Raw genomic sequence first — 15,817 nt, 5'->3', positions numbered from 1 at the left:
TATTGACCGCTGTTGTTAAAGCAGTAGATGCCTTACAGAGCATTCATAAGCCATTAGAACATTGCTGAGTAAATTTCCCTTTGTCTCTGCAGGCATATTTGAGAAGTGTGTGTGTAATCAGATTACATGAATCAGGCGTGATGTTGATGTCAGCTTGCTGTAAGTGGCTTGGTTTTGGTTTGACTGAGTGGGCTTTCAGAATGACACTAGCATGGAAAAATGCAATCTTAACTTTCCAAATCTCTACCCTCTCTGGGCACACCAAACAAATGTAAATATTCATCTGGGTCTTCTGGTTTTTATTGTGGTGTTTCTGAGAGAGGTCAGGGGCTTGGTTTCCCAAAAGCTCTGCACTGTCTCAAAGTGATCTTAGTACAGAGAAACCGAAACCAGTTCCAGTATAAGTATCAACCTGATTCTTAACTGCACTTGTTGGTATTGGTGATACAAGTATCGGTACAATAATTTCATTTTGTGAGACTTTATCTTGTGAAATGGAATATATTGTGAGTGAGCACAGTCATTTAAGATGGATAAAAATGTAAATGGAACCTCTGGGCTTGTATACAACTGTCCTGTGATTAAAACAGAAAAATGTTTATGCTGAGTTCAGTAAATGGTTACAGAAGCCATTTCATCTCACTCCTCACTTCTTCCCCTCATTGCCCCTCCTACTCTTTTGTTTTCCATCCAGACTAAGGACTTCATCCACTCTGAGCTGCTGGCCTATCTGTACTCGTCAGGTGACCAGAACAGCCTAATGGAGGAGTCTGTTGACCAGGCTCAGAGGAGGGATGAGATGCTGCGCATGTACCATGCCCTCAAGGAGGCACTCGGCATCATCGGTGACATCAGCACCTCCACCGTCTCCGTGCCTGTCCCACCACCTGTCAATGACAGCTGGATCCCAGAGGCCAGGTCAGCCAGGGGGGCATTTTTTTTTCTGACCACTTTAAAGAAGTGATTTGTTATCTCATCACTTCAGATATGTGATCAGCCAATGCATGTTTGGGCTGCAAGGTTTGCTTCTCTAGTTTTGTGCTGTAGCTATGATGTTAATGTAGCTAACAAGTAATGGAAACTGACAGCCCACCAATTCTGAATCATGAATCACTAAATCAAGCAATGAATTCACAAGTAGACTTGCTTGCATGATCTCTGACACTGTATACATACAGTTGTGTATAAACATGCACAGACAAAGTTCAGGATGGCTGCTACTACTGTTTTTAGCTATGCAACATACTGATGTCCATTTTTTCCATGCTAACCATATTCAAAAATGTTGTTTGTATGGATAAGGATTTACTTGAAAACCAGGGTGAAAAACGAACACTTTCAAAAAGATGCAAGATTTCTCTCGTCTTTTACAGCCCCACCCCTCAACGCCGGCCACCTGCTACAGCCCCGCCCCCCAGCAGGCCCCCAGCAGTTAGAGGCCCCACCCCAGGACCTCCACCTCTCAACCCATCCCCTGCTTTCGGGGCCCCACCTATCCCCTCACGCCCAGGGCAGCCCGTCAACGCCTTCAGTAACAGCAGCCAAGACCCTTTCAGTGCTCCCCCTCAGATCCCCTCTCGTCCAGCCCGTGTGCCCCCAGGGGTGCCCAGGTAAGAAGACCCATGTCTGTGAAGCCTCCATATTCACAAAGCACTTCAGAGCAGGACTTGTAGTCCTTCTGTCTGTGTGTTTACATCAGCCCTCAGTTGGATGATACGCTGAAAAAGATGCAATACATGGCTTTGTTCCTAGAAATGAGACAATCTAAAAAAGGTGTCTCCATTTCATGCATTTGAAACACCCCTCTCTGCTGCCTGTTGGGGCTTTCTCCCTTAAAAGATTCTGAATCAGCTTTATAAGCTCTGCATTTCCCTTATTGTAAGATAAATGTGCACACAGTAAGATTTTACTGAAGAATTAACTGCAACACTACTGTAACTTATTGAATAACTACTATGAAACTAGTATCGTTACTCTTGTCAAAACCTCCTAACTATGAACTTTGTTACATAAAATAAACATTGTTTATTTATAAATGCCAGTGTTTAAGGGCAAATATATTCTGCGACAAATTTACATGGTATAAAATATTTTTACTTAAACATACTTTTATTTTCCCCCTTTTTATATAAAGTTACCATTTTGGAGAGATGGTTATGCTGTGACAGCAGCAATATATAGATTGTGTACAGTGAGATGATCAAACATGTTTAGTCGGAGAAAACAGAAATTAGGGTCTTTAAAGCAGAGTTCCACCAAATTTTAAAATTCTGCTTATTTTAGTCATTGAAATGTAAACAGTCATGTGGTCAGTGGTTTAGTGTGAGATTGCAGAGAAACTTACTTCTACAGTCGTAGTAATAGGAACCAGAAGTCACCATGTCTACAACACAGATCACCTTTTTATGTACCATCCAAAGCCTCTAAACCTGCCTACATGTAATGTTGATAATGCTAAAATAGTGGTAAATCTGAAATAAGTTTCCTTTTGACTTTATTAAAGCAGAGTGTGAGCAAAACAACAGATTTTTCACAATTTCTGCATAAATTAAGTGAAGATGTAAATCAAGTTCATTATGCATTTACTACTTTGACTAGAGGCATGTAGGAGTTCATTAAATGCTGCTGGTGTTCATGCTTGATGAGAGATACTGATGCAGACACAGACGTCCTGACTGAGGTGCTTTGTGAACGTTCTGTCAGGCCCGTCTCTGCGCTCTGTGACCTCGCTGCAGGATTTACTGATGTTCCTGTCAGTAATCTCACTGCTTCACTCTTCCTGTGCAGCGAGGAGTCCGGCGTGTGCTTGAAGGTGTGCGTTTGTATCTGTGCGTGTGGTGATGTTCACACTAAACTCTGCACGCTGTCTTCAGTTTCAGTTTTCTCTCAGCATATATTCACTAACGTCACAGCAACGTCATCCCTCTCTCTTTCTACCTCTGTCACACCTCTATCTTGACCTCTGTACCTCTTTCTCCCTGTCTTCTGTTTCCTCTCTACTGCTAACTCTGTTCTACGTCTGCCTTTGTCTATGTTTCCTCTCCATCACTTTTACCTCTGTCTGCCTCCATTTCTCTCCGCTGTCTGTCTTTACATCTCTGTTTCCTCTCTGTCATTTCTGCCCTGTTCTCGCGCTCTCTCTCTCTCTCTCTCCCCCCCCCCCCCCCCCCCTCTCTCTCTCTCTCTCTCTCTCTCTCTCTCTCTCTCTCTCTCTCTCTCTCTCTCTCTCTCTCTCTCTCCCCCGCTCTTTCTCTCTCCCCCCTCTCTCTCCCCCCTCCCTCTCTCCCCCTCTCTCTCTCCCCCTCTCTCTCTCCCCCTCTCTCTCCCCCTCCCTCTCTCCCTCTCTCTCTCTCTCTCTCTCTCTCTCTCTCTCTCTCTCTCTCTCTCTCTCTCTCTCTCTCTCTCTCTCTCTCTCTCTCTCTCTCTCTCTCTCTCTCTCTCTCTCTCTCTCTCCCCCTCTCTCTCTCTCCCTCTCCCTCCCTCCCTCCAGTTCAGAATAGCTTTATTAGCTTCATCTGCATGACTGTCAGGTACAGTATTGACAAAGCATTAGAACAGTTGAAATAATGTAGCAATAGCAGTACGAACTATAGAAAATAATAACAGTATTAATGACCATTATTATTATAGTAATCATAAAACTGATATATTGTGACTGATTTATTTGTAATTTGTAAGGTCCAAATGGTTGGAATGTGGAAGGTGTTACTGTCTCTCATGCAGTGACATTTAGTTTATCTATTCAGCAGTTGGGGGGAGGCTGTGGGCCCCGGGTGTCCCTCGCCAACACCAATTCCTAATTTTTCAGTTTAGTTGTTACAAATTGTTAAAATTGTGAATTTTTCACAGAGCATCTCTGAGCCAACCTCACCTGCCTCATCCTTTCATTCATCCTTTCTCATTTCTCTGCATCGTGTCTCTCTTTCTCTCTCAAATATATCCGTAATCTCAGGCCAGCGTTCCTAGAGCAGGTCTCTCTCTCTCTCTCTCTCTCTCTCTCTCTCTCTCTCTCTCTGTCTCTCTCTCACTCTCTTTTTTTTTTTTTTTTTTTTCGTCTAGCGCTCGCCCACTCGCACTTTCTCTCTCGTGCTCTCACGCTACTCTCACTCTCTCTTTCACCCTGGCATCATTTTTCTCTCTCGTTTTCTCACGTTTTCTCTCACTTTCTCAGGTTCTCTCTCTGTCTCTCGCTGTCTCTGTCTCACTCGTCTCTTGCTCTTCTCTCCCTGCAGTCGAAGACCCCCCGGCGCCCCCCACCGGCCCACCATAATCCGCCCCGCCGAGCCTTCCCTTCTAGACTAGGAGACTAGGCCAGTGCTCCACACACAGCTGCGAATCGGGGCCAACATCAAAACGAGCGAGAGAGATAGAGAGCATAAGAGAACTAGAGAGAGAGAGAGAGAGAGATATGGGGCTACAGGGCACTGTGTATAATACGAATATACATCCAGCCTGACCAACAGACCTGTCTATTTCACTCACTGTCGTCTGATGAACGCTGCTAATTTCCTCCTTTAGATCTTTTTAAAGTCCTGGGGACTAAATGCAGGCTCCAGATGCAGACCTATTTAGATGTTCTGGTTTGTTGAATAATTTTTTTTTTGTTTGTTTTATTTAATTTTTTGGGTTGAGCTGAGGTGGTGTGCTTGGCTTCCTGACTGTTATTTCAGCTGTTTACACAGTTGTCCACTAGGGGGCACCATGATATACCTGTGTAGATAAAACCCCCGTTTGCTCTGGTTTTGCTCTGAGTGGGGTACTTTTGAACTTCTCCAAATGGTGGAAGAAATTTTTATAAAAGGCTGTTTCCGGCTATTTATGGTCGAACTAGCCGATCCTTTCTACTCTCCATCTATAGTGATCTCTTGATGTGTAATATACTCTCTAACATATTTTGGGGGGCTGTTTCCTTGACTAACTGATATCATGCTGAAAACAAGATACCATCGTTATTGTTGTTCTCGTTACGGAATTTTTGTTTTGATGTTCCTTTGTTCACTTGAGGGTTTCTTTTTAATAAATGTGTATATAACTTATCGGGCACCCACTTCAACCCTGCACTTACATCAGATGCAAGATCAGACGCAAACTAGGTGCTCAGTCACGAGTGAGTGACCAGGCACTGGCTTAAAATTCCTTCCAGATTGACCGCCACCCTCTTCCATGACCGCAAACTGTAAATACATGTTGTTAACAGTTAGCAGGGATGCACATTAGATAGTTCATCACATGCAGACTGATTAGAGTGCTGTGTCTGTAAGTCTCAGCCGTTGAAGAGCACTTAGATTTTAGGTGTAGGGGAAGGTTTGGTGGAGCTGGTATGTGTATGCATTTTTGTTTATACGTAATAATCTGTGTATATGAAAATAATCCTGGAAGCATGATAACCACTCGCGATTTTTGGGGGGGGGGTTGGGAAGCTACTCTGCCTTGATAGCGTCTCAGGTGACAGCCATGTTTTAGCGTCCCCGTCCGTTAACACAGTTTTAGTTAGTTCGGTTCTTGTAAGGTTTGTGTAATTTAAGTTAATCTCTCGAGGCCTTATGATTGCCTTCGTTTCATGTTCAGGGAAGGACAGAGTGTCATCGGGGTGGAGGGAGCTATTGAGCACGATCAACCTGAAGAGCACTGGAGTGGGGCAGTTTGACCATGTAATGCTAATGTGGCTAGCAGTGACTATTGAGGGCTGGGTATCGTTAAAAAGACTATAATTTTACTTCATTTCACTTTTAACGTTTGCACCAATATATAGGGATTTTACACTGTATAAACAGTAAAATGAATAAAATGCAGATATTTGAGCAAAATAGCCCAACATCACCTAAATGTTCTGGTGTTTTGGAGTACAGTAAATACATCAAATATCAGTTTGAAATATCAGTCAAATTTAATCATCTGTCGTCTGCCCATAATTGTTTTACAGCAAAAATACCAGTACGCTTCTGATATCATTGTGCATTCTTAACCTGTTTGATTCCTAAACTGTGCTTTTTGTTTACTAACCAGAAGTGGGCATGGCTTAAACCAAGATGTGAATGTAAAGACCCCAGCAGACTGCAGACCAAACAAGAAGCACTTGTGCTGACATGCTTTCAGAAAGTAATTTAAACAGCCAGTCTGGATTCTCTGTCTAGATTTGTGAACAAGCATGCCTGTTGGTTCACAGATGCCAAGACTAATTACGGTGCTGAAATTGACTATTTATTAACGTTTTTTATACTCTGGATTTGGTCGGTACTAAAAAGATGTTAAATTTTGATACCCAGCCCTACTGATGATGCTGACATGGCTGAGTAACTGAAAGCCAGTGATATCAGTTAAGATAGGTGTCAGCATTCATCCACTGAAAGCCACATATTGTCTGTAGGGGGTGTTTGATCATACAGTGCTAAAGTATCTATCTAGCAGTAGTTAGCACAAGACCAGGTGGGCCTATTTGCTTTCATGCATTTTGAGCCACTTTAGCACCCCTGAAGACACATTTGTCTCCAGACGATTTTAAGACAATATGAAAATATATGAGCAGGGTCATAAAAATGGGGCACTTGCAGGTGTGTAGGGATCGTGATGTGTTTTGAAACAGAAAGGTGAAAAGCACTGAGCTGGTTTGCAAATACAAAGACACTGACGTAGAGAAGGGCAGGAGGAGTAATAACCAAACAGGTGAGGTTTTAACGTAGCGGTGGTTTGTACTAATAGACGCACTAACAGGGCTGCTGGAAGGGACAGCTTAGGGAATAGACATGCAGAGCTTGGATCTTTTTGAGTGTATTATTTATAACCTGGGCATTTGTCATTGATGTTTTGATTTCCAGTTTCACAAGCAATGTTTCTTTCTCCCGTGTGCATTCAGTGTAAGCATTATTTGGACGGGATTAGTTTTTGAGTGGTAATGTCATTTTTAACCAGCTATGGTTGGGGGCACTCAAAGAAGTGTTCTCTGTAGCTGAAATCAAGCTAATATGTACTGCCCTACCTGAAGTGCACCACTCCAAACATTAAATGATGCAACATGATTTTTTTGCACCAATGTTGACTGTTGGCTGTAACTTTCCAAATGATAATGACCATTTTTTGTTAGTTTTTTGTTTGTTTGTTTATTTGTTTTTTTTAATGAAGGCGGTGCATAAATCATGTTGTCAATACTAAACCGGTTATCTTTGCTCAGATTTTTCATCCTGTGCGCACCAGTCATAAACATAGACGTCCTGTGGTAAAATTGCATTAACCCACCTTCCCATGTAAACCACATACCGTCTGAGTAGTGCTATAGGCAGAGATCTCTTCAAACTATGGGGCAGCTTGTAGACCCTTCTGTTATTTCCCACTGTGCCCAGCAATAGTGAAACTCACACACAGATGAACGGTGGGGTGAATAATGATCAGCTTTCTCTGGGTTTCCTATTGTTTCTGATCTAATTGCAGAATGAGGGGTTCGGTGTTAGGTTTTATCTGAGAAATGAAAAGGGTGATGATGATGATGATGATGATCCTTTGTTTTCACTTTGGGTTGATTATGACTTGTGTGGAGATGGACGGGATGCAAGGGAAAGAACATGTTCTGTCCAGAGAATCCTATTGATGTTATTGACCTCAAAGTCAAGTACATGAGTTCATACTATCTAACCAGTAGCTCTGAATGCTGTAGATTCTCCGGGCAGAATCGAGAGTTCTCCCCCGACTCCCCTTTTTAACTTAATACATGGTGTGGCTACAATGAAGGAGACCGGTATGTTTTAAGGTTTTGTTTTCCACAGAATTTTATATAGAAATAATTTTATTGGGGAAATATCATGCATATCTGTCCCAATGGAAACTTGAATGAGAACCAGGCTCTCATCGTCATTGTAGCCATGCTTCTGTGATTTTTTTTTTTTTTTTTTTTTTTTTTTTTGACCCAACCCCACATGCCCACCCCGCCCCACTACCCCTTCTCTTCGTACCTCTCATCTCTCGGGTTTGGGGTGGGGGAACCAGTTGACCACCTGTATAGTCGTTCACCTGTTTGTATTGCTTGTTTGGTTTTGTTTTTGAAATCATAAATCCTTGTCAAGTGCCTCTGTAGGTATTAATGCACTCTGAGCTGAAGAGAAATGGTGAGAATTGGAAAATGAGCTAATAAAGAGGTTTTGTGTACCATAAAAGGGACTGTCTGTGGTGATTGGTGTTTCCTTGTGTGCTATTTCCTTCTTCTCTCCTCTTCATCTCCTGCTGTTTTTTCTCTCCTGCATGCTGCTGTTCTTCCTCTTTCAGTAACGTCACAGTGACCACCAAACCACAAAAAGGGGGCAGATATTACACATTTGACATGACCTTTCCAGAAGAATAATTCACCACATAGAACTTCTTGTTCTCTGAATGTAATGCTGGAGTGGGCCGCTCCATTCTGAGAGGACCTGAACACGGCATTGTATGGTTAAGCGCTGTCCCTATTTTTAAGTGATAATTCAGGGGAAAAAATAGAAGGGGCATTAAAAAATTTCCTCTCATTGTCAATCAGCCAAGATATGTTTAGTTCAAGTTTGTGTCTTTTACACAGGAATTAATGAGGCTCATGTAGCTAACAGGTAATATAGATTTATATCCAGTGAATCAGCATCATGCCAACTGCTTGACTAGAGCAAGTTCATTTGCAAGGGAGCTCTTCTCTTCTTGTTTGTTGCTTCATGAAGTTCAGTTTAAATGCCAAATTATATAGCAAAATCAAGTTAATGGTGAAGTGAGCCACGGTTAACGTTACCTACCCTGCAGAAAAGCACAGCGCAGACCAGCATGAATTCCATGCTGCTCTAAGCTGATCTATGCTGGTCTGGCACTGGTTTAGCTGGTCACCCAGCATGATCATGCTGGTTGACCAACATTCCAGCGTTTAAAACACAACATATGCTGGTTTTGCTGGTGAGCAGTCTTGCTGGTCTTCACTGTTTTTTTTTTTTTGTTGTTGTTGTTGTTGTTTTTTTTTCTAGCAGGGTAGCCAGTTCATGCAGTTGAAAGTTGGTTTCACATTTGCATTTTCAGATTTCTTCACTAGTTTTCAAACAGAGGACGCAAAGATTAATGTGTGTAAATTATAATCATCTGCCACCAAGTCGAGCCAAAGCTTGGATTTCTCCTGAAATTTGACAATGTTTTTAATAGCTTTCTGTGGACTGGCTGTGAACTCAAATGATGGGGAGTCGCAGTTTTTCAAAGGACCACTATTTAATGGAGCTCGATCCCTGGTGTGGCCAGGAGTCCAAGAGAGCACAATTGACCTTGTTCTCTGGGTGGGCAAGATGCCCCACCCCCACCCCATCACTCAGCGCGTTTAGTGTTCTCCTCCGAGCACACACAGCTGTCCAATGATGTTGCGCTAGCAGCAGTTTGAAAAGATTTGGTGGCGCTTCTCATGACTCAGAGGAAGCCTGTATTTGCCTTCGTCCTCCTACCGCTGTTGGTATCATATGTTTTGGGGAGTCCTGACTAGTGGGTGCAATTGGGCATGACCAAATTGGAGAACATGATACAATGGTATAATGAAAGATCTTAAATGAAAGGTGAAGGTTTGGGCCAGAGCAGGTTTCCTGACATACCTCGTGATTTGGCTTTGCCTGACAACTTGCTGTTATTTATGTAAATGGACAGGTTTCAGGTTTCAACATGACTGCTACTCTTGTTATTAGCTATACAGCCGTATGTGATACAATGTCAGAAAGCACATGAGTGCATTTGAGATTTCTTAACCCAAAGTGGTTTAAGGCAAGTGTGATTCACATATGCAGTCTACACAGCGCTAATCTGTGGACTGCTTTCGCGCAACTTCCGCTTCAATGTGAATTAGATTAACTGAAGGGCTTGGAAAATTAGTGTAGGTGAGTCAGGTCTATTAAATAAGGAAAAACCCTAAATAAGTGCTCACGCCTTCTCGGACTGGATTTCCCCACTGATGTAGTTGGGAAGCTTTTACTGGTGTCAGTTCATCCAAGTTTTTTCATCTGTTTCAATGTTTTAGATTATTTGTGGAACGTTCATAGGTTGGGGACTGAGGGCTCACCCGTTATCTGTCAGGTCAAGAATTTCCATGAAAATGATTAAACAAAAGCTTGAATTTAATTTATGCAGCCACCCAAATTTTCTCCAAATATTTTGGAGATGTTCTAAAGCTTGACTAAGTTTGCTTACAGAATGACTGAACTCCTCTGATACTGAATTTAATGTTTGAAATACACTAAGAATATTTCATTTTAAATCAGCTGGTTTCAGGTTCAATTCCCACAACAGCTGGAGGCTGTGCTTTTTATATGACATAGTGTAAAAGTTAGTCAGTTTTCCAGAATTATGGATTTTTGCATAGTGCTGTGCAAAAGTCAGAGACCACCTTTCATTTAATCAATATCCAGTCAAACGGCAAGTAAATAAATTATTCATTTTTCAGTGCTGGAAACAGCAGGATATTTAACAGCAAAGTAGACAGAACAACAACTAAATAATAACTATTGTTCACTCTTTATTACAGCTTCCCTTCATTTTGGGAGACTTGCTATCAGTTTTTCGAAGAAATCTGCAGGGATATTTTTCCACACCTCCAAAGTTCAGTTTTAGAAGTTTGTTGCATTTTCTGCTTCTCTCAATCTAAGTAATCCCAAACACATCCAGTCACGGAGGTCTGAGGTCTCCACTTATTTTCCTTTCCCTTCCTTATGCAGTATTATCTTACAAATCTCCCTATAACAATGTCCAGTAAATGAAGAGTGGTCTCTGACTTTTGCACAGGTCTATAGATTTGATGCGTTTCTGTCAAACCAATCAAATATGAATTTTTGCATGGAGTAGTTGAAGCTATGCTGGATTTGAAATGACTTGAATCCAACCTCAAACACACTAAAGAGACACTCAATGACCTTAGAACCTTGATTTGAGTGTGCTGGGTGATGTGAAGGAGGAACAATTTGGAATAGCTAAGATTCCTTTAAGATTGGGGTGAGCAACTTCTGTTATAGGTCAATTAAAAAGTCCTTTTGTATAATATTGCAGAACCATTGTACTCAGGACTTCACCAGAAGATCTACTTCACTCTGGTTTTCACACAGTCCAACAAAATATTGTTTTGAGACATAGTCGAGGTGGGCGTCTGCATACTTGATGACCAGGGCAGGTCAAGCTGCATAATGCTGACTTTCAAACTCACCATCCAGTACATGATACTACAATAACATGCATAGATAAATGCATGGCTCTTTAAAAACATGGCCGATGCATTGCATGTGTGTCAGTTTGCAATATTAAAGAATAAACAAGTTTATTTTTGAGGACAACTTCTCAAATGAATACTTAGGAGATCAAAACTGCCTTAGCAGCTGCACATAGTTTTATGCAGAGTTGTATAGGCAGCCCTTGTTAACCTCTTAAACTGATTGTTCCAAAATGCACTTCATGTTCTTCATAACTTTCATATTTCATAAGCTGCATTCAAAAGGTGGGTGTCATATGAGGCTGTAATTGTCTTCTTTCCAGTCAAATGGATGTCATTTTAAACCCTTATAAGAAAAGAAGCTGAACTCAAGTTTTTTGTACTGAAATTTGACCCATTTTTCCACAAATCTGGGCTGTAAACTATAAACAGATGGCGTTTTTATATCTAAAAAAAATGATAAAATAATGCAAAGAGCATCTAAGATTTCAGCAGTAAATTATAAGCATATATCAATCAAAAAACATTTTCTGTTCATTTGAGGGGAGCTTTTACCAAAAAAAAAAAATTAATTTTAAATACATTTATTTCATGCAGTTACTGGATAATTTGCCTCACGATTTGGTCATGTAAATTCAGCTGGACCAACCAAAATATACCCTGGAGCATAAGAGGGCAGGCTTTGTTGGTTTTCCAAGTGAAAATAAGCTCACACATCCCCTACAGAGAGCACGTTTTCATTTCATTCATACTGTTTATTAGCTGAATTTAACTCCTTAAATGGTCAGGACCCGACAGCAGGTACAAAGTTGTATTATACACTTCTGTAACCTAAGAATAGCTCAGCAGTTAACATTGAAGTCCTTGCAGTTACTGAATAATAAGCCCTGTTATGTAATAAGCCTGGGATTTTGATGGGTTAATGTATTGGGGGGTAAAAAACCAAAAGGTTTTGCACATTTAATGTTTTATTTTGCCTTACAGAAAAATCACGTTTACAAGTTCTCACACGTTTTTTTTCCCCCATGTGGTAACATTTTTAACGTGTGGCAAGTACGAAAACCACATGCATTTTCATGTCACGTTTGTTTTTTTTTTTGTTTTTTTTCCTACAATGTGTTAAATGCAGCAAACAAATAGAAAATTGGACCCAGTATTTGCCAGATTTATGTTAGATGATTTGTTAATAAAGCATCATAAGTATTCAGGCTTTTGCAGCTAACTGTGCTGGTAGTTCATCCAGACATTCCTGAAAATCTGAATTATAGTCATTATATAATTATAGCCACTGTTTACGTGTGCAGCTGTTTTCCTTAAAACTTTAATAAGCTGACCAAGCAAATACATACTTAATAGCAAAGTGTTCCCAAAGTTATGATAAGCTGTCTGTGTTCTTCACGAGGAATTCCATCAATTTTTGAAAATTTCTACATTAAGATGTAAACGAAGTCATACAGATATTATGGCGTCAGCATCGTTCACCGTGGTGGTGATGGGAACCGGACATCACAGTTACTACACGAAATAATTCTGAACATGCTGACTGAAGTCAGAGACACTGTTTTACAGTAATTTTAGATCAGATTTTGGCCTAAAACATCATTGTAAACCCTATTCATGACAGAAGAGGTACAAACAGTGCTCGAAGGCAAAATTGTCCCCAAAGAAAACGCAGATAACGCTTGAAGGTTCGCTGGTTGGTGTCAATAGTGATTGAAATGGCTTTGCATTCAATGTGATCACTGAACCACAAATCTAAGTCAGTGGGTTTGGTTTTTTCACGACGAACATCTCAAAAATTAAACTGTGCAGATATTTTGAAAAATCTGTGGAATTCCCCTTTAAATTTCAGAACCACAAAGCTGTTTTCAGGCCATCTGACGTATCATGTGTGTGAGTCTGAGGGTGACGTTCTCATCTTTTTCTGACGTTTTTGATTTCGGTTGTTCTTGAACAGACGTCCGGCTCCTCGGCGGAACCAGTGGTGACCCTGCTGCACAGAGAACAGCCTGAACTTCAGTCCTGCAGTGGATTATGGGATGTGAAAGTCAAAATCCATAAACACTCGAAGCCTGTTTGCATTCAAATCTATATACGTCAGTCTCACAATGTAGTGACCTGAGCATAAAGTTTTACAGGTACAGTTACCAAAAGAAGCCTAAGGTCCCTGCTGAGAACCTGTGTGCTAGATTTGTTGTGGGAGTTTAAGCCAGAACTTTTTCCAGTTTTGTTTCATGAGTTACTGATACTGATCGCAGTAGTGACCTGGCAACATAACATCACTAGAAAGAAAGACGGTAAGTTATAGTGACAAAAAGTTCTCCTGGCCACTAAGTACAGGTTATTCATTTTTCAGCATCATATAAAATCAGAGAACATTTATGTTCCCTGCTTTTACACTGAAGTAACAACCAAGTCAATTTTTTTAAATTCATATTTAAATTCATGATGGCCATTTCTTAAGGAGACTTGTTCTTCAAGGTCCAAGCAATCCCAAACGAGGTCTGGACTCTGGGGTGGTCAGTCTGTTGTTCTGAGAACACCAGCAGCTTCTTTGTTTGATACCTATCCTATTATATATCTCACTGTTGTCGGAAGAAAACCTCATATATCCAAAATGGTAACTTTACAGAAGAAGAAAAAACATGCTTTACTTTTCACATGAGTCAATGGAACCAGACGTTTTTCCAAGTAATTCTGGGTCATTTCTTTTAGGCCATTCAACGTGAAATTTACACACAATGGAAAGGACAACAGGTCTTTTCATATCATGTCAACAACTGAAAAACATGGAGATATGCTCTTCAGATGAAATGAATAACTTGTACTAAATGGCTGTTTTAACTGGACATGAAATAAATCTCGGGTCTCTGACTTTAGTACCGGACTATATATTATATGAAAATGTCTTTCATTTGATTTAAAGTTAAACACTAATGATCCACAGTGTGTATGGGACAATCATTTTCTCAGGTTTGGAGGTTTAGAGAAGTATTTAATGGAATGTGGCTACTTTACAATGAGAACATGCTCATCTGGGTTTTATCAGCTAGTAGTGGGTTTTTTGAGGTGACATGGTTATTGGACCAAAATTTATAGATTAAGCTCCACTTCAACCTGACAATGTCACAGCCAACAGGTGGTGGTTGGATGGGGTAGTGGGTAACACTACTAACACTAACATTGTAGACTGGGGTTCAATCCCCTGCCTGGGTAAATACCTTGCACTATACCAATAAGAGTCCTTGGGCAAGACTCCTAACACCACCTTAGCCTACCTGTGTAAAATAACCAAATTGTAAGTCGCTCTGGATAAGAGCGTCAGCCAAATGCCGTAAATGTAAATGTAAAATGCAAGAGGGTCACTGAGGCTGCTGTTGAACCAGGGATACGGTGCAAATAGCAACCACAGTGATTCAGCCTTTTCCTCTAGCCAAAGCCATATGACACTAATCATAGGGGTGTCTGATTCAACACTGAGCTGTGAGCTTTTACAGGTGCTTTAACACGGCACTGGCAGATGAACAGCCGAGGTAAAAGAACTAAGGAAACACTGACAGGAGATCATGGGAGCCCTGCTGTTTATATGCTTTATTCTAATTTGTTTGTTTGTTTGTTTTCCATCCCTTTTTGTTTTAATATCAATTATTAAGCCATAAATAGCCTTTCATGTTTTGTATGATTGAACTGACTTTGGCACTATGACAAGTTGTGTATGAATAAATGAGTGAAGAATTTTCCCTTAAAATAGCTGTTTCTTATCCATTATACAGTTAAAATGTATTACTACATGAAGTTCCTTAATAAATGAGAATGCAGAAGCGTTTTCAATAAGACTTTTCATCTTGTACAATAAAATTTTCAAAATGAAATTACATACAGAAGAACAATACAGATGTAACATGGTAAGATGATACTGGTGTAGTTTTTAACCCTTACATGGTCATGAGCTGCCAGCAAGTTTTCCTCACTGCTATAACTTATAAGGTCTATACTTTGGAAAACCAAAACCTTGTTTTTTCCCCCCAAATAGAAGATTTTGATGTAGTATATAAACATATAAACAAGTGTCTACACATAAAACTAAACATAACATTTGCACATGTACTATATTGCCAAAAGTACTCACTCACCCATCCAGATAATTGAATTCAGGTGTTCCCATTACTTCCATGGCCATAAAATAACACAGCGGGGTCAGTGGATGCTGAGGCACATAGTGCGCAGAGGTCACCAACTTTCTGCAGTCAGTCGCTACAGACCTCCACACTTCATGTGGCCTTCAGATTAGCTTGAGAACAGCATACAGAGCTTCATGGAATGGGTTTCCATGGCCAAGCAGCTGCATCCAAGCCTTACATCACCAAGCACAATGCAGTGGTGTGAAGCGCCACCACTGGACTCTAGAGCAGTAGAGATGTGTTCTCTGGAGTGACCAATCACGCTTCTGGCAATCCGATGGACGAGTCTGGGTTCGGCGGTTGCCAGGAGAACGGTACTTGTCTGACTGCATTGTGCCAAGTGTAAAGTTGGGTGGAGGGGGGATTATGGTGTGGGGTTGTTTTTCAGGAGTTGGGCTCGGCCCTTTAGTTCCAGTGAATGGAACCCTTAATGCTTCAGCAGACCAAGAGATTTTGGACAGTTTCA

The 15,817-nt window shown here is 40.9% G+C and overlaps 1 protein-coding gene across 5 annotated transcripts in view; it reads left to right on the top strand.

Annotated features, from left to right (window-relative positions):
* dnm2a (dynamin 2a) overlaps window positions 1-14,996 on the top strand; it is a 68,657-nt gene extending 53,661 nt beyond the window's left edge. For 4 of the 5 annotated variants that reach the window (XM_037542509.1, XM_037542505.1, XM_037542507.1 and 1 more), the window contains 3 exons: window positions 695-918; window positions 1,374-1,610; window positions 4,233-8,144. In XM_037542509.1, coding sequence (XP_037398406.1) covers window positions 695-918; window positions 1,374-1,610; window positions 4,233-4,302 — 531 coding nt within the window. In that variant the 3' untranslated portion in view covers window positions 4,303-8,144. Of the gene's footprint in view, window positions 1-694; window positions 919-1,373; window positions 1,611-4,232; window positions 8,145-13,127 lie in introns of those variants that run through there. The other variant, XM_037542510.1, reaches the window with a different exon arrangement.
* Window positions 14,997-15,817: the final 821 nt, after the last annotated feature.

The sequence above is a fragment of the Pygocentrus nattereri genome, chromosome 1 (assembly GCF_015220715.1).
Source record: "Pygocentrus nattereri isolate fPygNat1 chromosome 1, fPygNat1.pri, whole genome shotgun sequence".
Classification (NCBI taxonomy): Eukaryota; Metazoa; Chordata; class Actinopteri; order Characiformes; family Serrasalmidae; genus Pygocentrus; species Pygocentrus nattereri.
The sequence above is the reverse complement of the archived record's forward strand: the minus strand, read 5'-3'. Positions and strand labels throughout refer to the sequence as shown.